This window comes from Heloderma suspectum, chromosome 5, assembly GCF_057233095.1.
Source record: "Heloderma suspectum isolate Gila_16-S chromosome 5, 16-S_ref, whole genome shotgun sequence".
In the NCBI taxonomy this organism is placed as follows: Eukaryota; Metazoa; Chordata; class Lepidosauria; order Squamata; family Helodermatidae; genus Heloderma; species Heloderma suspectum.
The window spans coordinates 218,506,213-218,529,853 of record NC_139462.1 but is presented as its reverse complement, the minus strand read 5'-3'; the positions used below and the strand labels follow the sequence as shown (position 1 = coordinate 218,529,853).

At 42.3% G+C, this 23,641-nt stretch overlaps 1 protein-coding gene across 6 annotated transcripts in view; it reads left to right on the top strand.

Annotated features, from left to right (window-relative positions):
- RBM33 (RNA binding motif protein 33) overlaps positions 1-23,641 on the top strand; it is a 118,258-nt gene that overhangs the window by 10,083 nt on the left and 84,534 nt on the right. For all 6 annotated transcript variants that reach the window (XM_084859320.1, XM_084859319.1, XM_084859316.1 and 3 more), the window contains exons 3-7: positions 7,795-7,843; positions 14,180-14,256; positions 15,740-16,052; positions 17,473-17,592; positions 21,769-21,940. In XM_084859320.1, the coding sequence (XP_084715446.1) occupies positions 7,795-7,843; positions 14,180-14,256; positions 15,740-16,052; positions 17,473-17,592; positions 21,769-21,940 (731 nt within the window). The remainder of the gene's footprint in view (positions 1-7,794; positions 7,844-14,179; positions 14,257-15,739; positions 16,053-17,472; positions 17,593-21,768; positions 21,941-23,641) is intronic.

Genomic DNA, 23,641 nt, shown 5'->3' with positions numbered 1-23,641 from the left:
CTTGGCAAGAGTTAGAAAAGGCTGGGAAAATAAGTTGTTTGCCCAGTGCTGAAAAGACATCAGGGTAAGTGTCAGGTGACCCTCCCTGGGAAGATCATTCCACAAGCAGGGCACCATCGCTTAGAATGCTCTGTCAACAGCATCCAGCCATGTACTTCAGGTGGGAGGGGCACCTTTGGAGGTGGAGGACCTCCACAGATGGTATTGGTGAACAGACATGCTCAAATGGCCTATAGCAGCTGTGTCCTACCCTCTTCTTAAAGCAGGGGTCTCCAACCTTTTTGGACCCCCGTGCATATTTGGGAATTTGAGGAACTGTGGACACCACCACAAAATGGCTCCCACGAAGGATGGGGCTAGTCACACAATGGCTGCTGTGGGGGCCTGGCTGATCAAAAGACAAGTAATTTGCCCAAGAAACGAGCAGAGGAAGTGCCTGAACTCCAAAGCCAATCCACATATTTAACCCCACAGAAGCACAACAAAATACCCATTTAAGGCTGCAATCCTATGCATGCTTACATGGAACTTAATGGGATTTACTTCTGAGTAGGCCTACATAGGATTGCTCTGCTCATCCTATCCACACACACTCACACACATACACCTTTCCCTAGCCACAAAGGAAAGGAAAATGCCCCTAACCCCAAATGGAAAGAAAAAGCTTTCCCTACCTTGACCCCAGGGTTAGACACTCCATGCCCCACCTGGTGCGCCTACCTCCTGTTCTATCACAAGAGCCTCTGCCAGGGAAGGTGGGGTTGTGTGTGTGTGTGTGTGTGAGAGAGAGAGAGAGAGACAGAGAGAGAAGAATGAGAAAGGGCTGGGAAAGGGGGGGAAGTTTGGGGCTGGGAGGAGGAAGAAATAGCAAGAGAGAGGGGTGAGAGGGAAAGAAGGAGCAAGGCGAGGGACTGGGAGGGCGGGAAGTAGTGAGAGAAAGAGAGAGGTTGGGGGAGGAAACCATGATCTGAAGAGGTGTGGGAAGAAATAGTGAGGCTAGAAGCGGCGGGAGCGGGGGAATAGCAAGGCAGAGGGGTAGAGGGAGGAGAAAGAGCAAGGAAAGGGGTGGGTGGGGAGAAAGAGTGAGGCCAATGTCTAGGAGTGGAGAGAGAGAGCAAAGTGGAAAGGACAGCAGGGGTGGAAGAAGGTTGGACAGGGCCAGGAAATAACTCTTTCCTTCTCTGCCTGCCTGCCCAACTGCTGATTAGGAAGGGAACCCAGAGCTCTAACATTTGTCAAGGTTTTTTCTTAAAAATAAATTTTTGAGGGGGGCAGGGAATGGAGAGCCTTTGGGGCACCACATTGGGGACCCCTTTATCACATGGAGGGACTTTCAGTTGGTGCCAGCGTGCCGGCACTGGTGGCTGTTGCTGCATGGAACAATAGAAACATGACAGCCCCAGAATTTTTTTTTAAAAATGAGGCCTTTTAATCTAATTGGCTGCACAGCAGATGGGTGAGGCTATAGCCAGGGCTATAAAAGTAGGACAGGCTTATAAGGCAGCCCAGCTTCATGAATGCGAGGAGGAGCCCCAGTGACAAAGTGGCAGTGTAAAGAAGTGAAACACACACAGGAGTTAAGCACTGTGCGAGTTTCGCAGCAGGACAAGGAGGCCAGGACAGTCAACTATTCCCTGTCTTCTGCTAGTAAATAACTTAGTTTTTCAAGTAAGCTGAATCATAAAACAACCAGCTACGAAGGCAGAAAGTCAGTAGGGGTGTGGGGTCTATCCAGTTTATTGCACTGAGCATTACATATATGGCTATCTGCTTCCTGGAAGGAAATTGTGGGTATGCTTGGTGAAATAAGCTCCTGGTCTTGAGGGAACAAGATTGTTTTCTTGAAGCCAAGGTTGCTGACCTGGAGAAACTGAGAGAGTCGGAGAAGTTTTTGGATGATACCTTTGGGGACTTCACACTGGCGTCCTGATCCCAGCGTGTCAGCTCCTTTGTAGTCATAGAGATTGAGGGTCTTGAGGAAGGGACCCATCCTCCCTTAGGAGGGACCCATTCTTTGGGGGACAAACAGATATTCCCTTGCAGTGAGGATATGCTTTTCTTGCCTGAGAACAACATGGCCTACACCTGCAACAAGTGCAAGTTGATCACGCTGCTGGAGGAAAAAGTAAGTGGACTGGAGCGGCGACTGTCGATCCTCCGGGGAATAAGAGAACCCGAAGAGTTCTTGGACAGAATGGGGGAACTACAGCAGCAAAGGGCAGACCAGAAGCTTGAAGAGCAACAGCAAGATGAGGCAGTGGGAAATGCTGAGGTGAGGAAAAATGGTATAGAGGATACTCCTTGGAAAAGGGTGACAGTTAGGAGAAGAAGAACTAGACGCCACTCTGCACCAGTGGAGCTGTGGAACCGATTCCAGGTACTTGCGGATGAGACTGGAGGACAGCCTGCAGAGGAAGAATCACAGGGGAACCTGCATGAGAGTGAGCAGGAGGCTGAAGGTCAGTCAAACAGAGGCGATGAAACCCAGGCCTAGAAGAAGAGAAGAGTGGTAGTAGTGGGAGACTCCTTGCTGCATGGGATCGAGACCCAAGTATGTTGCGAAGACGCATGGACTCGCCAGGTATGTTGTCTCCCAGGAGGACAGATTAAAGACGTGACTGAAAGGTTGCCTGCACTCATAAAGCCCACTGACAGGTATCCCTTTCTTCTCATCCATGTGGGAACAAATGATACCGCCAAGCGGAGCTACGAAGAGATCAACGTCAGACTTTGAAGCTTTGGGGAGGAAACTCAAGAACTTTGGGGCCCAGATAGTTTTCTCATCCATCCTTCCAGTAGTTAGAAGAGGGATAGAAAGGGAACGAAAAATACTCCGGGTGAATGACTGGCTACGAAGGTGGTGCCGACGAGAGAGATTTGGATTCTGGGACCACGGGCTATACTTCCTGGAAGATGGGCTGTTGGCTAGGGATGGGTTGCACCTCACAAAGGATGGGAAGAATGTGTTTGGCCACAGCATGAAGAACTTCATCAGGAGGGCTTTAAACTGAATCCTACGGGGAAGGGAGATGTAATGTTGGGGGTAACAATGAACATAGGCGCATGCACTGCAGTGGAGAGAACAGCTCTGATAGCACCCAATAATAGTCTTCAGACACATGTAGGAAGAAAGCCAGACTATGAAGCACATGGTCTTCGATGTCTATATACTAATGCCCAGAGTATGGGAAACAAACAGAACGAACTTGAACTCTTAATACAAGAGGGAAATTATGACCTGAGAGGTATAACTGAGACTTGGTGGTATGACTCTCATGACTGGAATACAGCAATTGAAGGATATAACTTGTTCCAAAAGAACAGGAGGAACAGAAAGGGAGGTGGGGTTGCACTGTATGTGAAAAATACGTATCTCTGCACAGAAATACAGGAGGAGGAGCTTGGTAGCCCCATCGAGAGCATCTGGGTTGAAATAAATGGAGCAAAGAATAAAAGGAACCTGGTGGTCGGAGTCTACTACCGGCCACCCAATCAAGGAGAAGACAAGGATGAAACTTTTGAAAAGCAAATAGCCAATGTTTTAAGGAAGCATGATGTAGTAGTAATGGGGGACTTCAATTTCCCCGATATTTGTTGGGAGACAAATTCTGCAAAAACATGGCCCCTCCAGGAAATGCCTGACTTGTGTGGCGGATAACTTCCTCCTACAGAAAGTAGAGGAAGGAACTAGAGGATCGGCTATCCTTGACTTGATCCTAACCAACAGAGATGACTTAGTGGATAAAGTAGCAGTTACAGGAACTCTGGGGGAAAGTGACCATGTTGTACTTGAGTTCTTGGTTCTAAGGGAAGCAAAAGCCGAGTGTAGTCAAACGCGTACCCTGGATTTTAGGAAAGCTGATTTTCATAAACTCAGAACAATGATCAGTAAGGTCCCATGGCAAGCGATGCTAGCGAGAAAAGGAGTCCAAGATGGGTGGGAGCTTTTAAAAAAGGAAATTCTCAAAGCACAATCACAAGCAATTCCAACAAGAAGAAAAGGTGGAAGACAACAGAAGAAGCCAATGTGGCTTCACAAAAAGCTTAGGGATGACCTGAAAACAAAAAAGGACACATATAGGAAGTGGAAAGAAGGCCAAGTAACAAAGGAAGAGTACAGGCAGATAGCACAGAATTGCAGGGATGGCGTCAGGAAGGCTAAAGCTGAGAAAGAGCTGAGGTTAGCAAGGGATGTTAAAAACAACAAAAAGGCTTTCTTCAGCTACATGCATAGTAAAAGGCAGAGGAAAGAAATGGTGGTTCAGCTATTAAATAAGGATGGCAAAATGATAACAGATGACAAAGAAAAGGCAGAGGTGCTCAATTCCTACTTTGGCTCAGTCTTCTCCCAAAAGAGGGTCTATGACCCCCCTGGCAAAGGCGAAGTACACGCTGAAGGGGCAGGATTGCAGCTTGAGATCGATAGGCATATGGTCAAGGAACACCTAATTACTTTGAATGAGTTCAAATCTCCAGGGCCAGATGAACTGCATCCTAGAGTCATAAAGGAACTGTCAGAAGAACTGTCAGAACCGCTGTCTATTCTCTTTGAGAAATCATGGAGGACGGGGGAAGTGCCAGATGACTGGAGGAGGGCTAACGTTGTCCCTATCTTCAGAAAGGGTAAAAAGGAGGAAGCTGGGAACTACAGACCAGTCAGTCTGACATCAATATCTGGGAAAATTCTGGAGCAGATCATAAAGCAATCCATCTGGAAGCACCTTGACAACAATGCCGTGATTACTCGAAGCCAACATGGATTTGTCAAAAACAAATCCTGCCAGACAAATCTGATCTTATTTTTGATCAAGTAACCTCCCTTGTAGACCGTGGGAATGCTGTAGGCATCATATACCTCGACTTCAGCAAAGCTTTCGACAAAGTGCCCCATGATATTCTGATGAGCAAACTAGCTCAAAGTGGGCTAGAGGAAACAAGCGAGAAGAATCTTGGAATTGTTGTCGATCACAAGCTGAATATGAGCCAGCAATGTGATGTGGCTGCAAAAAAGGCAAATGCTATTTTGGGCTGCATTCATAGAAGCATCGCTTCCAAATCCCGGGAAGTACTAGTTCCCCTCTACTCAGCACTGGTTAGGCCTCATCTGGAGTACTGTGTCCAGTTCTGGGCACCACACTTTAAGAAGGATGCAGACAAACTGGAGAGGGTTCAGAGGAGGGCAACAAAGATGATCAGGGGACTGGAAACAAAGCCCTATGAAGAGAGACTGAAAGAACTGGGCATGTTTAGCCTTGAGAAGAGAAGACTGAGGGGAGATATGATAGCACTCTTCAAGTACTTGAAAGGTTGTCACAGAGAAGAAGGCCAGGATCTCTTCTTGATCATCCCAGAGTGCAGGACACGGAATAATGGACTCAAGTTACAGGAAGCCAGATTCCGGCTGAACATCAGGAAAAACTTCCTGACTGTCAGAGCAATACGACAATGGAACCAATTACTTGGGGAGGTGGTGGGCTCTCCCACACTGGAGGCCTTCAAGACGAGGCTGGACAGCCATTTGTCAGGGATGCTCTGACTTGGATTCCTGCATTGAGCAGGGGGTTGGACTCGATGGCCTTGTAGGCCCCTTCCAACCCTACTATTCTATGATTCTATATGCTTTCAGAAGTGGTGGTGGTGGGGAGTTGTGACGGTGGGAGATCTAATAATTAGAGATGGGTACACAGACAGCATGATCAATTGCCTGCCTGGTATGAAGACTGTATATATCAAAGGGCCACAAGGCAAAATATGCATGCCAGAAACATCTGGAGATGGACACTGTATAGGTGTTTCTATGTTACTTTTAGAAGGCTCCCAGCCAAGACCAAGCAGTACTGGGCTGCTTGGTTTTAAAGGGGAAAGTAGATATATTGGGCATAAACCTGGTGGCATGGAGAGAACCAGTGGGATATGGTTATCTTGATACAAACTGTAGGAAGGATAGGGAAAGGCATACTGGAGGTGGTGTTGCTCTGTACATCAAAGATGGCATAATAGTGTCAAACTAGAAACCTTAAAAGGGGCAGCCTCCGCCATAGAATCAAAACTTTAATTTTGCCCTGGCTGCCAGTAAATTTCTGGGTCCAATTCAAGGTGCTTAACTTTTAAAGCCCTAAATGGCTTGGGGGCAGGTTTTCTGATGTACTGCCTTGACTCATACAATCCTACCCAAACTTTAAGATCTGCTTCAGGGCCCTCCTGGAGTGCCTGCTGTTATGATTGGCTACATTGGCACATACAAGAGAGAAGGCCTTCTCAGGGATGGCCCCAAATCCATGGAACATACTTCCTGTTGGTTTTCTCTTTTCCCATTCTGTATAGGCATGCAGGTGAAGCTCTAAGATCTTCTTTGTCAATGCTGCTTTTCATTGAGATGGTGATTAGTGTACCAGTTTTAAAGCAGCCTCTCAATGTAATCTGTATGTTTGCTAATGTGGCAATGTTGTTTTGTTTCTTGCCTTTGCTCTTGTTTGTATGTTGTTTTCTGAGATTGTAGCCCAACATGTTTTGGGTACTGGGTGGCATAGAAATGTAATAAATAAATAATGTAGCTCTAAAAGGTTATTAAAAATATTTTAAATAGCATAGATTGTTGTGTGTGTCAATTATATATGTGGAGGTTGTTCTTGCTACCTACATATGTTCTGAGAAGTTCCAATTGCCTGTGGCTTTTTATGTGTGTACGCATGTACAATAAGGTTCATGTGTAGAATTATCAAGCATGGCAAACCTCATTATTTCTGCTTGTAAGGAAGGGCTTTCTCTGTGGAAAACTAGTTTTAGTCTATGCCTTATAAGGCTGTTTTTCTTAAAACCAGCTGGAATGGCTGCTCTGCACAATTTGGCAGTTCTTTGTTGGTGGTTAGTAATGTTGGCTAACCTATGATAATTTATTTTTATATTATGTTCATGGCTCCACAGTTCCACTCAGAATGCTTGCCGTGGGTGACAGGGTGCCCAGACTTTCTCTTCAGCTTGGAGCTCAAGAGGCACTTATCCCGATAGCTGCACTACATTTGAAAGTTCAGTGCAGCTATGGGGGTGATACTTCCTCACACCTACTGCTCCAAACTGCAGGATGGTTGAGGTTGCTACTTTGGTGTTAGGCTGCAGGTGTCTGGTGCAGTATCCTAACACCAAAACAATTCCCTGCTCTCTTCCCTAGCTCCAAGTTTGGATCATCCCTGCAGTGTTCATATCGACTCTACTGCAAATTATTTTACATGCAGATTAGCAGCTTTCCTTTGACTCATGGTATGTTTGCAACGATCTTTATGCTGAACAAGTTTCCTACCTCTTGCTCTAAGATTTATGCTGTAGTAAGTAGCTTATCTTGTAAGAAGTTAAAGCAAATAGCAACTTTGGTTTTGAGACTCCTAATCTTCCTTTAAAATTAGATGAACATCAATATGCTTTCTGGTTCTGATTTCTTTAACTTACTGTCTTTCAGAACCACAAGGCGTCAGTGGGCAAAAAAATTCAGGAGGATTCAGAATTAATCATTGTGGTGGTAAAGTGGGAACCACGCACTCCTTTAGAGTCAATATGTGAAAGCTTAAGTTCACATTTTGCAACTCTTTGTCTCTGCCCTTTAGCTCTCTTAAATAAACATAGAAGTTGGGTTTTCTAACTGGAAAATGAGGTCACTATCTTGTTGGTCTATATCGCAAATGCTGTGGAGATCCTCAGAGTTCTTCTGGGTAAACTTGGTGGAATAGCTGGCATATGAAGAGCTGTACTTCTGTAATTCATTCTTCTGAAGAACTGAAAACTATCTTTTTCTTCTTCCAGTGAATTAGATGATGACTTGCTTGGAGAAGATTTGCTGACTGGCAAAAAGGTAAATAAGAAACCTGTTTAAAGTATATGCGTAATTTATATGGTAGAAATATACATTTAATTTGTTCAGATCCAATGGTTTTGTGTGTCTCTAGAGTGCGTTGGTGTACCTCTGATAATAATCTGCTTGAGTTTTCCTTCACATCTGAAGGAAATGTGTATACAGCAGCTTGAAAAAAGCACAAAACTTAAGTCTCCTGGTCAACGTTATTTCTTTCCTGTACAGAAGGGTTGGCTGTTTCCTCTGCTTTTTTTCACACAATTCTGGGGGCAGTTATGAACACAAATATATATATGGGGATACTGCCAGGAAGACCTGTAACAAGTGTAGTGGCTGCTTATATAAGGCTGTTACATTGAGGTACATTTTTGGAGCATGCAATGTTTTTGTTAAACAAGAATAAATTGCCTTGTTTTGCACCCTCATCCTGAATGAGTATTGAGCAGCACCCTGTATTTCCATTTTCTGTAATCTTCCCCAGGGCACAGGATTGGGCATCCTGAGCAGTGCAGTTTTCAGTTTTTCTTTTTTAAAAGCAAGTTTGTAGTTTTTATGAAGTTGAAGATGGCTTAAAAACATGTTAGTAGTACTTTGTAAAATGAAAGAAGCTGGAGGAAGGATGAGTAGATTTTTTCAGAAGTTAGCAGGTAGAAAAGCTTTTAGGCTTGATTCAGCTTTTTGCCCATTCCCCTGGCTGGTAGAAGTAAAATAAGCAAATTAACATGATTTGATTAAGGATGCTGGATTCATCTTCTCTTGATGTGGAATTTGTGTTTACTTTGGAGAACTGTGTTTTTCAGTGCAAAATTACACACATATCCTTGATGTAGCTCTCTGGCCTATCTGGTGCTGAACTTGGATGCTTTTCTTTCAGATGAGGCCTGTATAATCATATGTTTAATAGTGAATTACATTGGGTAGCTAATTCTGCTCAAGCTTTATCAGACATGTCATATAATGACACTGTAGTAACAAAATAACAGATTTATTATTATTTATTTCATTTTTATACTGCCCAATAGCCGAAGCAGTTCACAAAAATTAAAACCAAAAAGCACAGGATAAAACAATATAAAATATAAAAGCACTAAAACCACAATATAACGATACAACCAGAATAAAAACTAGCAGCAAAGCAGAGATTTAAAATACAGATTTAAAACATCAGAGCTAAAAGACTAGGAAGCTAAAATGCCTGGGAGAATAAAAAGATTTTCACCTGGTGCCGGAAGGAATACAACGTAGGTGCCAGGCGAACCTCTCTAGGGAGCTCATTCCACAGCTGGTGTGCCACAGCAGAAAAGGCCCTCTTCCTGGTAGCCACCTGTCTCAGTTCCTTTGGCAGAGACTGACAGAGAAGGACCACTGAGGATGATCTTGGAGTCCAGGCAGGCACATATGGGAGGAGGCAATCCTTCAGATAACCTGGCCCCAAGCCATTAAGGGCTTTGAATGTTAATACCAGCACTTTGAATCACTCCTGGAAATGGACTGGCAGCCAGTGCAGCTGGAAAAGTACTGGCGTAATGTGATCTCATTGGCCAGTCCCTGTTAACAATCTTGCTGCCCTCTTTTGGACGAGCTGAAGTTTCCGGACTGTTTTCAAAGGCAGCCCATGTATAACACATTGCAGTAATCCAGATGAGAGGTTATCAGAGCATGGATAACGGTAGCTAGGCTATCTCTGTCCAGATAAGGGCATAGTTGGTACACCAGCCTAAGCTGATAAAAAGTGCTCCATGCCACTGAGTTTACCTGTGCCTCAAGAGGCAGTTCTGGGTCCAAGAGCACCCCCAAACTATGAACCTATCCTTTAGGGGGAGTGCAACCCCCTCCAGAACAGATTGAATATAATCTAGCCGGGCGGACAAACCACCCCCTAACAATACCTCTGTTTTGTCTGGATTGAGTTTCAGTTTATTGGCCCTCATCCAGTCCATTACCATGCCCAGGCACTGTCTCAGAACAGCCACTGCCTCACCTGGGTTTGATGAGAAAGAGAGGTAGAGCTGGGTGTCATCTGCATATTAATGGCACCTCAACCCACACCTCCAGATCACCTCCCCCAGAGGTTTCATGTAGAAGTTAAACAGCATGGGGGATAAAATAGAGCCCTGTGGAACCCCTTGGCATAGTTGCCATAGCACAGAGCAATAATCCTCCAGCACCACCTTCTGGAATCGGCCATCCAAGTAGGAGCGGAACCACTGTAGTGCAGTGCCTCCAACTCCCAACCCAGACAATCTATCCAGAAGGATACCATGGGTGATGGTATCAAAAGCTGCTGAGAGGTCCAGGAGAATCAACAGGGTCGCACTCCCTCTGTCCTGGTAGAGGTCATCCCACAGGGCGACCAAGGCAGTTTCCATTCCAAAACCAGGCTTGAACCCCAATTGAAATGGATCTAGATACTCTGTTTCATTCAAGAGTGGCTGGAGTTGTCCTGCAGCTACCCGCTCAAGCATCTTGCCCAGGAAGGGGATGTTGGGCACCGGCCTATAGTTGTTAACATCCTCCAGGTCCAGGTTAGATTTTTTCAGGAGTGGCATGATTACCACTTCTTTTAAAGAGGCCAGCACCAATCCCTCTGTCAAGGAGGAATTTGCAACCTTCTGGACCCAGCCAGGGACATCCCCTCTTTGTTTAATGTAATAAGCCATGAAGGGCAAGAGTCAAGCACACAAGTGGTCAACTGGACTTGGTCATGCACCTTGTCTGCATCCTCGGGCCTCAATAACTGAAACTCATCCAATAAAAGTGGACCAGACGGTGCTCTGGATGCCTCTACCAATGGAACTGCGTTAATCGTGGTGTCCAATTCATGACACCTCTGAGCGAATTTATCTTGAAAGTGCTGTGCAAACTCGTCACAGCATGCTACAGAGAGTACCACAGTCCCTCTCCCTGGGCCAGAATGCAACAGGCCGCGAACCACTTGGAAACGCTCCAGTGAACAACACTGAGAAGATGCATGGCTGGTGGAAAATAACTATCTCTTTGCCACCCTCACCACCACAGAGTAGGCGCGATACTGAGCTCTAACCTGTGTTTGGTCAGAGTCAGCACAAGTTGTCCTCCACCTATGTTCTAGCTGTCTCCCCTCTTGCTTCAGTGCCCTCCGCTCGGGTGTATACCAAGGAGCTGGCCTGGCTCTGCTCAGAGGGAGAGGGTGCTTGGGCGCAATCGCATCAACTGCCTGAGTCATCTCTGCATTCTGCAGAGCGACCTGGGCTTTGACAGGAGCACCAATCATACCAGCAGGAAAATCCCCCAGAGCCCTCTGGAATCCATCAGAATCCATTAGCCTCCAAGCTAATGGATTTAATAGGTCCTTTAATAGATCCCCCACCCTTGCAGAGGGGAAAGGCTGCCAAGAGTCTAAACCACAGCAGGACGTGATCTGACCATGACAAGGGGACAGATTTTAATTAATATCTGTTAATTAACATCTGTTAATTCCATTTCATCAAACAATGAAATGGAAATGTCCAGTATAAACAGGATTCCATACTTCTGCTCACCATGGCAAATGTGCTTCTGGCTACTGAGGCTAGCAAAAATTGTGGCTCTCTAAGCATTAACACTTTTGACAAGCAGCCCTTCTACTGATTGTATGACCTCATTCAGATGTGTGTTGCTACCTGGTAAATAGTGGCTTAATAAAGCTGGGAATGAGTGTCAAGGCCACACGCTCCTTCCCCTCCCTTTGTCCCTTTGTTGTTCCAGCTTCACTATGGAGACCCCAGGGTTGCCGTGAAATGGGGCACTCTGTTTTAATGGCAGTTAACTAACCAGGATAATAAGCCAGGAATTCATTTAGAACAAATTGGGATCTTTGCTTCAAAGCCAGGATAAGGGGGGCAAGGAGTATGTGGCCCTGGCGATAGTTGTTAACTTCTTAAACTATGATTTATGAAGCTGGAATGTACTTTGTTGTCTGTTACTGTCACCAACCTTGATTAAAATGAACTAGCATAAACGCTAACTGATTTTGACTACCTGGTTTTATGATGCATTTTAACTGGTTTTAATATCTGTTTTAGTGGGCATTTCCTTAATATGTTGCAGGCACTTTGGTAACAAAGGCAGAATCAGGTGTGGGTGGGTGGGGATCTCTCTCTCTCTCTCTCTCTCTCTCTCGTCAACAACTGTTTCGTTTTCTTGCAACTTGCCTGCTTCAAAATAATGGTAGATCCTTTTGGCACAAATCATGCTAAATGTCTAATACGATCCATAGTTAGTACACAAAATTATTCTTGTTTCATGTGGTCATCTTTGCTTGCATTACTTCTTAAACATAGCAAGTAATGGTCTTCCTTCCATTTTTTGTAGTTATTAGCCAAGAAAATGAATAGTGGTAGATTCGATTGTCTCCCTTTAATTTTTTAATTAAAAAAAGTAATTTTTGTTAATTGTATTCTACTTAACACTCATGACATTTCTTATTTAAAAATCACAACAAAACAAAAATATTTGCCTCATTTTAAAATCATCCTCTTTGGGTGAATTTAAACTAGTTCTATTACCCGCTACACAAATCATACCAATCTAGATATTTTTGGGGTGACTTGACCTGCTTTCTGTTGGATAGAAACAAATGTTGACAACACAATTAACAATTTGGAAGGAGTTCAGAGCAGCGTAAGAGATGCTCCAACCCTGAGCAATTTCATTGCTGTTCTCTGAATTCCTTCCAATTTCTCACACTTCTTGTCTCTCTAGATCTTTCTCATTTGCTTTCCCTGTTAGTGGCTTCTAGAATGAAGTTATTGAATAAGATAGAGCACACATACCAACACTTGGCAGATCTTAAGTGTTTCACCCCTCAACCAACCCCCCCCCCCTTGCTTGATTGTCCCATGCTCTTATATTTAAACATTCTGACATGTATTATGCTGTCATGAGGTAAGTTTTCCTGTAAGTTCAGACTTAAGTGCTGCCTTTTTTTCATTGAACAATGTTTGGTGTTCATGGCACACGTTCTGGCAGTATAACATGCCTGCCTTGCCAGCTGAATGTTCTAGCCAGTTGTTGTTTCCACAAGTTTTGGTACTGCTAACTCACAGTGGTTAGGGTTTTGAGACCAACTTAAACATTCTTAGACGTGATCATGTAACAACAGGGTTCTTTTATTTGCCTTTTGTGTGGACCTTGGTTGTTCATTTCCATCCTGCTTTTCTTTAAATATTTCTACTCAAAGATTCATGCCAGAGGGAACAATAAAGGTGGTTTTCGTGTGGACTATGCATTCTTCAAATGAAAACACTGATTCCAAGGAGTCTAATTAGATCTCAGTGCCATGACTTTCAAGCTGCCTTATTTATCTTGCCTTTCCTCCCAAGGAGCTCAGGGCAGCATTAGGGAAGTACAGAAATCCGCTCCGTCTGTGTTTTGCGGGTTGTCAGGTGCCTTTCATTCTGTCATCTGCCCACAGACGGATGCAAAACTTTTTTGTCATGTGGAAAAATATGGAAATATTTATGGAAGTATTTACGTAAGTATTTACATAACCTACCCCAGTACGTAACATTTAGTGTATTGTCCCCTATTCCATTCTACGTTTCCTTAGCAGAAACTTGCATATTTTTCTATGGATTTATATGTGTAAATTTCGGGAAAGTAAAAAAAATCTTTTGAAAGTTCTCAGACTCCACAGGGCCTAAGGGGGTCACTCTGCAGAGGATTCTGCAGGTCGGATTCTTAGAAATCCGAGCTCATTTTAATCTGTCTCAAATTTCTCCAGCATCCGTAGGCAGCATACATGATCCCTTTTTTGTTTTAATGTATCTCGGAAGGTTGTTGTGAAGCTGAGAGATGGTGGGAAGGATACAGCGGCTGCTAGCACTGTTTACTTTGCGCTGGCACAAAGCAGTGCTTGTGCAACATCAACAGTGCTTGCTAATGTGATGAGTTTCCCTAAAGACATCTTTTAAGTGTTGCAGCTGAGCAGAGGCTTGAACCTGGGTCTCCTGGGCTAAGTCCGACGCGTTAGTGCAACGCTGGCTTACTGTTGCATTGTCCAGCCCCACTACTAGAAACTGTGCTTCAGTTCGCCTTTCTTCAGTCAGGTGGGTTCTATGAGTTCTGAAATCTCTGGATTTTGATTAGTTTCACCGATTTTCATCAGTATTTGCATAGCCAACAGTTAAAATGCAAAATGGTCTACTGTAATCCTCCAGTTGTGATTCATGGACTTTTCAAAATAAAGTAGCGATTCTTTCCCCCCAATGATGAAAGCATGCTGCTTATTGATCATGCCTTGTAAAAGTTCACTACTATTCTCTTAAGCATTGTGTATTGGGTTATCTCAAAGGCATTTTTTAATTTAAAATTTAGACACAGTCAGATATGTCAGATGAAGAACTGAATGATGATCTCCTACAGAGTGACAATGAAGAGGATCAACACTTCAGGTTTGTGTCTTACTACATGTAATGTAACTGCTTTTCTAAATCAGGCTCTTTAATGGCTTTTATTGGAATGCTAGAGAGCAAACGTAATGCTCTTTGACTCTTCACAAAGGATCTGTATGTGTAAGTGTGTGTTAGTGTGACACCTGATTCATGAAAATAAGCTGCTACTTACTTCTGTGGAAGAGTATTTATAGAATTCCATTTTTGCTGAGTTTTATAAAATAAACAGAAAATAACTGCAGGATAGAGCCTGTTTTCTCAGATGTGTTCTGCAGCATTGTGTTAGGCCCTTTTAAAAACTTGGCTTCTATGTTGGAATTCCTCAGGAGTCATCATTTTAATGAGAACTTCTGATTGCAGTCCTAAAAACTAGTTTATTCAATGTATAACTGGTTAAAAACTAAACAAAACTTTTAGTCTACTGATTAATCAGGCAGCAGATTTTTAAAAAGAGTATTGTTTAAAATATAAGTATTTATAAAAACTGCAGATAGTGAGCACCATCTCAACAAGTGTTCTCCTTTTTATCTCGCGCACAAGGGAAGGCCTCTTCTAAGACTATGCTTGCCATATATAATCTGAAACACAAAATATGGTTAAGAACTATTGAGTTGATCCATATGCAAGTGTAATCACTTGACTAAACCTGTATGATTAATCAACTAAGATTTCTTTAATTGGGCGGCAGCCCTAATACATTTGCTTGGGTGCATTACTTCATTATCTAGTCCCACACTCTTTCTTGTACTAATTTGTTAATCTCTATCCATTTTGAATGTCATAGTTCCTGGAAAGAGAACCATGAAAACTGGAGTTATTATTTATTGCATGTGGAAAATATTATCCAAGAAGGACACTAAAGCCCCAAGTTTCTTCTCTGGTTGGCTGAATGAATTGACTTTTATTGCAGAATTTGTTAGCTAGGTAATGCTGGAATCTCACATTATAGATAAGACACTTTGAGGAGCCATTTAAAATTAGAGTCGTGTGTGCTTAGAAGTACTAGATGCAAATTTCAATTTGAAGGCCATTCAAGCACAACCATTTAAAAATCATTATTTAATAACAAGAAATAAAAGTAAATGAAAATCCAAAGTAATGGATGCCTGGCAGTATTAATGTAGCTCAGAAGGATCAGTATTGTTGTGATTGTGGAAAACAGATACATTTCTCATTCTGTGTATTTGTTGCTCTGAGAATTAAAGTTGAATGCAGCTTGATCGGTTACTCTGTACTTCTTGCCAGCCTAACCTGCTAGACCATCTGGTTGGTTTGATCCCTCTGGTCAAATAGCCTGCAGCTGGTGATAAGCTGTGGTATAAGTATGCATATTATAAGTTTGTGGCATGGATTCACATTTTTGCCAGTTAATGTAGAGACTGTGTTCTGTGTGCATCTTGCACAAAATCCACACTCCCTCACCCTGCCCTCTAATTGTGGTATTTAATTTTTAATTTTGGTTTTCATTTTTACTCTACCATAGTACTCAGGATGTCACCATTGGTCTTAATGCTACATCTGGTATGGTTACATCTTTTGAGCTCTCGGAAGCAGCTAATGATCCATCTATGGAGCAAAATTCTGAGTATGAACAAGGGGAGGATGACTTGGGTTATGAGAAATCGGAAGGGCCCGAAGACTATGCTGAGGAGTACGCAGAAGAAGGACAATATGAAGGCCAAGAGGCTGAGCTGACAGAAGACCAAATAGAATATGGGGAAGATCAGGGAGAAGAAGAGATTTATAATGATGAAGTGTTAGAACTTGAAATCAATGAACCTCTAGATGAATTTCCAGTGAGTTTTTGTCTATTGTATTTTCTGAGATAACATTGCTTCACATGCCTAGGTTTTTAGACCGATTTGAAATCTGTTTACCTCCCTAGGGATGGGGGGGAAATTAGACCTATTATCACTGTCTGCCAGTTTCTTTATCTAGGCTGTGACAAAGTTTGTGTTGACAGCTTGTTTGGCTGTAGGTAATGCTCCTTTGTCATTCTGGAAGGCAGTTGAGAATCATGACCTTGAGGATTGTATCCTTAAGGAAGAAAACAGCTTTGTGTGGTAGAGACACAGTGCCAATTGTTAGAAGTACTTAATGCAAAAGCTTTTATCCAGGCTTTACACAAGATCTGATAAAGTCCTTCGAAGGTGAAAAGATTATTGACCTGCTAAAGACATCTTTAAGGTGCTAATATTCCAAAGTGATTGATGTCCTGCTCACTCATTTCCACCCCGCCTTTTTTTTTGTAACTGAGAACTGTCTAAACCTGAATAAAGAGATTGGAGGTTACTTCAGAAAATGTCATATGCATAATTTGTTTCAATTTGCTGAAGATGTTGCCCTGACTCGAAGTGAAAATTTCTTAATATTTGTCCAAAATATTTCACAAGGAAAAACAAAGAAGTGTCAACAGATTTATTGGTAGTTTCATTTTGCTTTATTTCTTGTAAAGCACCTAGTACATTCTTCCAAAATCTGCAGTAGGACAAAACCTTTATTAGGACCAACCAAAATGTCACAAAACTCTTGTTTTGTACACGGTGGTAATTGGAGGTTACTCTTACATGCACATGTCATGATATTAAAGGTTAAAAAAAATAACTGTGGGAGAACAACTCATTTATATTGATGCTTCACTACTCTTGAATTAACCAAATGCTACTATCTTAATAACTGGTGTGAATTGTAGTTTATACAGTTATGAAAAATGTAAGCTAAAACAGTTATAGTGAGCCTACTTTAATGTGCTGAAATCACTGGAGAGGTTATATTCTCCTAAATTAGTTGTTTCTGAATAGAGCTTGAAACATGCTGATTTGGGTTAGTGCAGGCATAAACGTTCTTAATCTCTTAAACATGGATATGCACCTTAATATGCACCTTTAGTAAATTCCCAGTTCTCTTCGTTGGTCAGCCTTAATCACAGTTAAATATTAAGTGGGTGTCATGGTTAATATTAGCCAGGTTGCCTCTTAACCACCATTTCCTAACCCTCTTTAAATATGGTTCTGACATAAGTCAGTTGTGTCTAAGGTAGGCTTAGGAAGTTGCAGGCGCAAGGTGGGGAGGGGATTGTGAAATTCTGTGGCCTTCTCCCAATCTGTTAATTGTGGTGAAAAAGGTTGGAAGCATTGCATATGTACCAGCCCCTACTGAATGCGTAAGCAGTAGCAGAGATAGCAAAATAAGTTTTTCCTTACGTAATTATTTCAGGATGAAGAATATATGCAGTCCTATACTGAGCAGCAAGTAATTGAACAGCAAGAATATGTAGCTGAAGAAGAACTGGAAGAGGTTGCTGACCCTCAGACACCTCCAAATGAGTCAGAAGAGGTACTTATGAGAACTGAAATCTTAAAGGCTCAATATTGCTTACCACAACAGATTTAAAATGTTTCAGGGATTGTCTTCTGCTTTGCATTTGTCCTTCACAGTCCTTGTATCGATAGTTATATCTACGAAGAAGATACAAAGATAGAATAGCTTCTCTCAGTCTAACATCCTGTGTTAGCCTTCCCTTCTAAAACGCATTCTTTTGTCAGAGATATGCAGCCTATTTATCAGGATGGTCAAAGTTCCTGAGCCCAAGTGCTGCAAACAGCAGTTGCCAAGATCGCGGAGAGCCTCAGGACATGCACACGGTACTCCTGCTACTCTTATCTCAGCTACTTCTCTACTCCTCCCGTTCTTTCTCCTTTCTGGCAGACCTCCCTGCCACTTATACTTCTACAAGGCCCACTCCAGTGATTGGCCCACCCCCAGGGACTGCCCTACCCTTCCTTCTCATGTGTGAGTTTTCTTAACCTATGTATGTTAACATTTAGGGTTGCTGGGATTAGCTGTGGTATGAGTTTGTGGCAATTGGTCAGGGTTGGAGACCTGGAGGTTTGAGTAGGTTAGGCCAGCCTTCCCCAGCTTAGTACCCTCACTCTGGGCTCTCAGTGATGGGAGTTGTAGTCCAACAGATCTGAAGGACACCAGGTTAGGGAAAGCTGGTTTACGCTGTGTCTCTTCCTTATTTTCTTAACATCTAAAGTGGCCCTGAAACCTAAACTAGTAACTGCTGTCCTTGACCGAAAACTCTTTAGCAGCAGTCCATAATTGAAAAAGAAAACAACTGGTGTATCAATGTTCATAATGGTATCAAATCCTTTCTTTATTTTAACTTTCATCTTCTGGTGGAATTAACTCATCTCCCTAGGTTCATCCCTCTCTAGAGCCGTTTATGTAATTTTATTCAGCTGTTCAAAACTTTGGAATGAATTATCTACACCCCACAGAAATTATCGACCTTCTGCTTGTAAATAAGCTTAATTTCTAATCAGTGGGCAATACCTCAGTTGTGTTTGAGTGGCAAGATTTCAGTAATCCGGTTTGGTGCAGCTGTATTGTATCCCCCTCAAACTTGGAAGGGCCACATGAGCAAGGGGGTTGACTTCTTAAGCAAGGCCAAAGTTTAATAAAAATGCAGTATACTATATACCTCAAACTTTCTGACATTTGACACTTCAAGACCTTTGGATAAACAGATGTCTTGCCAGGAGCTAGAGACAAGAAATTCAGAATGACTTTGGGCAGCCGTCCATGAGAAGACCAATTATCAACTGAGCAATAAGTTCATTTTTGTCTGACGCATTTATTTTCCTTTCCTCTTCTGCAAGAGACTAGATGCCACTCTTAGCTTTCACTGCCAACATTTGAGGCAGGGGATTATATTATCCCTTTGGATTTAAGGTTCTTCATCCTAGTTTTCAGTTTCTTTTAAACTAGGAAGTTGGAGCTTAGCTTTAGCTAGATGGTTTGACAGGCAATGTCTCCCCCCCCCCCCCAGCTTTTATGACCTTAAAAAAAAAGGGCTCATCACCCAGGTTCATGTTTTTCTCAGAATTTGACTTGGTTCACTCAGTAGTGCAAGCCCATTATGAATTGTATATTAAGTATGTTCAATGCATTTCTTGTATTACAAAATATAACACATTGTAAACAACTGAAAATAGAATTGCAGGGGCTTAGAAAGTGTCTTGAAGATAATGTAACTAAAACTTACGGTACTGAGGCTTTTGCCTTGTTCTAGTCTTCCTGATGGATTAGTCCTTATAATAGCTGAACACAGCATATGACTAATATGGCACCAGCTTGTATCCTTCCAACTGTTTCTGCTCCGAGTAAAAGAATAAATCTAAGACCTGATTGTTCAATCAATGGAGACTGGAATCTCCAGCATCCTCCAGCTAGGAGGAAGCACCATCTCATGCCTTAATACACTGAAGATAACTCCCCTCTTGCCAGGAACATTTTCTACCACCAAGTTTATCATTCACATATTTATCACTAGTTGTGCCTGGTAATGTTTTCACACAAAGCTAAACAATAACTGGAGCAGTGGGAACTCCCTCAGTTTCTGTAAGAGCCTTGGGCTGCAATCCTAAACACACTTGCTAGTGAGTAAGCCCCATTAAATACAGTGGAACTTAGAACTGAGTAAACATCCATAGGATTGCACAGTTAGTGAAGCATCCATTTAACATTCTTCAGTAAATCTTAAATGTTGCTGTGTTCATCTTTAAGAGTGTAGCAAAATTTTCAAACACTTCAACTTTCCATAAGTGCAGGTAAAATATAGCAGTCTAATATATTATGTGGCAGTAACACATAGCACAAATAGTGATGCAGACATATATAGGCCTTCAACTTGCTTTATGGCAGGGGTGGGGAAACCTGTTTCAGCCTGAGGGTCGAATTCAGTTTTGGAGAAGCTCTCAAGGGCTGCATTCCAGTGGTGGATGGGGCCAAAAATGCACCCCCCCCCGCATGCATATTTTAGCTTAAAGCTCTTAATGCCAGTAACTAAGTCTTAGGAGAGGCATTTTACCTTTTTAGAATGGGGGAGGGATGATGACAAAAGCTGGGAAACCACCCAACAATCAGTGGTTGGGGGAAAAGGGGGTAGAGCCAAGGGAAGGGGGTATGGCCATCTGGGAAACACAGGAGGGCTGGATTGGGACTGAGGTTTCCCACCCCCGCTTTAAGTTCCTTGCAGAAAGAATCATTAGAACCAAAGTAGTTATGGAAAATGGAGACTTATCCTGTGGAATCTAAGTTGGGGACAGTGTTTGAGAGTTTATACAACTTGCCGTACTTCACCATCTGTGAGAAAAGGGAAGAGGTTGAAACATTGCCTCCTGCACATGTAGTTTTTCTTGAGCCCTTTGGCTTAACCCCTAATCCTTGCTTCCATCTTTAACCAAATTTAAGTATGTGCAATTGTATCTTCTGCCATTAATTTCTTCCTGTACTCTCCCCTCCCCACTCTCTGTTGACTTCTCCATTCTGTATTTTAAATTTTAAGCTCTTTATGGCTATTGACTGGTATATTTCCTTAGGTAACTGGGAAGCTTCATGTGTATGGATTGTTCTATAAAAATAATGAGCACCTCACCTGAGTGTGTATCTTCCTATGTGCCCCCCCCCTTTGAGTTAACTGTGCCCTCCCTTGCTTTCTGTGGGCTAAATAATTCTGAATCTCCAAGCTTCATGGATTTTCCAGTCCTGTGATCTAAGAGCTTTTTAGTATGACAGACTGTACAGAATATTCAAATAAGACCTTGAACATCAGCTTGAATTCCCTATGTGTATATATCACGTTCTAATTTTTTATAGTCTAGAATTGCATTCTTTGTGACCACATGTACTGATCGCTTAGATACCTTGTGATAAGCAGAGCTACCCTCTCCTCCTCTGTCATTCTGCCTGATGAGAGTAAAGTAGAATGTAAAGGTGGCTATTCATCTGTGGGTGCATGCCTTTGCATTTCATCCTAAACATTTGCCCCATTCCATTTCTCTAGTGTTCTAATCAGATGGTGGTGGGCGTCAGCAAAGGGCTTAGAAACCAAGTCATGTGTGTTGGATCGGCTATTTTGTAGCAGACCAAGTTTTCTAATTGCATGTAACTTCAGGGAGGAATAAGAGGAGAAAAGCTGATGGGATGGTAAACAGTAGAATAAATAGAACTGTGAAGGTGAGCCATCAGTGCCTTGAAATGCCAGTGCATTCTAATGTAATCAGAATCATTATAACCCAGCCCTCCCCATCCTGGTGCTCTCCAGATGTTTTTGAGTACAACAACCTGACTGCCTCGCTGGCTGGGACTGGTAGGAGTTGAAGTCCAAAACATCTGGAGGGTACCAAGTTGGGAGAAGGCTGTTGTAGCCCTCAGTAAATGGGTTTGGAGGAAAGGTGACTGAAGGGAAAAATATAATACAACTCTATGGAACAGCTTGTGAATTGTAGGTAAGGATTATGTGTGTCCTATATGACCTAGAAATCAACTGGTGAAATTAACACACAGGAGACACCATTTGGAGATGTTTGCATGCAGTAGTGGGTTGCATGTGTGTTGCTACACATTAACCTCTTCCCACCAAACAGAATGCAAACTTTTCCTTTAATTCTAGCATATTGAAAACCTGCCAGCCCAATAATTTACCCATGTCCTTCTGTGTTACAGGCAGTTATTGAAAATCTGGAGCTTCAAGAAGAAACCAAAGAAGAGTCTGATGAGGAAGAGGAAGATGATGAAGAGTCTGGTCGATTACGTTTCAAAACTGAACGGAAAGAAGGAACAATCATTAGGCTATCAGATGTAACAAGAGAACGAAGAAACATTCCAGAAACTTTGGGTAAGATTGTTTGGGGAATGGTTAGGACCGTATAATGTTTGTGTCTTTAGTTAAAACGTATGAAACCGTAATTAAATATTACTCTAAACATTAAGAACACAGACCAAAGAGGTTTAATGCAAGTTGAGTTGATCTTTAACAGGCTTTTAGTAACAGTTAATCAACAATTTTCATCTTGACAACTTCAGTTATATTCTACCTTTTCACACCAATGGACCATTTTGGTCAGAATGCTGAATGATAGCTTACGAGCCTGTGTGAACCTCGGGCTTTCACACATCATCTCCCCCCCCCCCCCCGACTATGAGGAGCAGGTTGCACATTTGTTTCTAGTTTTAAACTAACCACAACTCCCTCATACCTTGAAATCTATTAATCCACTCAACTATCAAGCTATTGACCCTGGCTTGTTTCATCTAATCACGGTTTAAAATAACTTCAATTCTCCTGAGTTTAGACATAATGTGGAACTCTGGTTAGTTCAAAAGTAGAAGCAAAAGTTTCAGATCTTGTGGCTATGCCAGGAGAGGAGAGGAGAGAGTGTGGAAGCACAATGCTCATGTAGTCTTGGTCATGTGACACTAAACAATAGTTTAGCATTATGTCCAAAAAGGCTCTATGTAAATGTGAAATTCAAAGTTGGATATTAGTTGAAAGCACATGTTAATTACTCCAATTACTGAGTTAATTGTTCCTCTGTTACCTTCCCCACTGCCTTTTTTTAATTTAGGAGGAGGTGTTGATTTCATAAAGTTTTGAAAATAAATCGCATTCATCCAGAAAATTTTAAAAACAGATTCTTCAAAACAGGAGTTGGCAGCATGTGAGCCTCCAAATGTTTTGGTCTGTAACTCCCATCAGCCCTAACCAAAATAGCCAGTGATGAAGGACGATGGAAGTTGTAGACCCCAAACATCTGGAGGGCCATAAGTTTCCCAGCCCTGCTCAGAAACAATCTCTGGAGCACATGGCCTTTCTTTCCAAGTTTAAAGGCTTCCTTATTAACTGCAGTTATTTTCAGTCTTATGAGTGTTGTCTTTAGATCAACAATAAATGTTGTTGTGTTTTATTATTGTTAATAATGGGTTCTTTTAGGCTGACATGTTAATTATTTTATTTGATAAGCTTCCCTGGGTACAAGGAAGGCAGGCCTAATTGTAAAAAATATTCTAATAGGAAACAGTGCTGCAATCTGGGAAAATATTATTGTTCACTTGGTAGTGATTGGATGATTGATTCCTCATAATGTTGCCTTTAAGGCTGAGACCTTTACTACATCCAGGATGGGAAATTGTTCAAAGGAAAAGATATAAAGATGTGTGGGGAAAAGTCATGTCTGGCTCATAAGCCGTAAGTCTTGGTTTCAGTTTTACATAAGTAAAAGAATACACTCTGGTTATATCTAGATGTGTCTTGTCATTCCTAATGTTGGAACAAGTGGAACAATCTTATAGGTTGACACATAGTGTCTGCTCAGCATGGGAATAGATCCCCTGCCCCCCTTTTCTGAAAGGATTGGCTGATTAAAGATGGTACCTGGAAGAAAACTCAGATTCATGTTGTCATTATAGTGAGACAGAATTGGTAGCATTACTAATAAATTATTTGCAGTCCTTGTGTCATCTCAAAGACAGGACATACAAACAAGTCTCCTTTTGAAATGTTCTCAGCTTCAGGATCAATATGAAGTCATGATGTAGT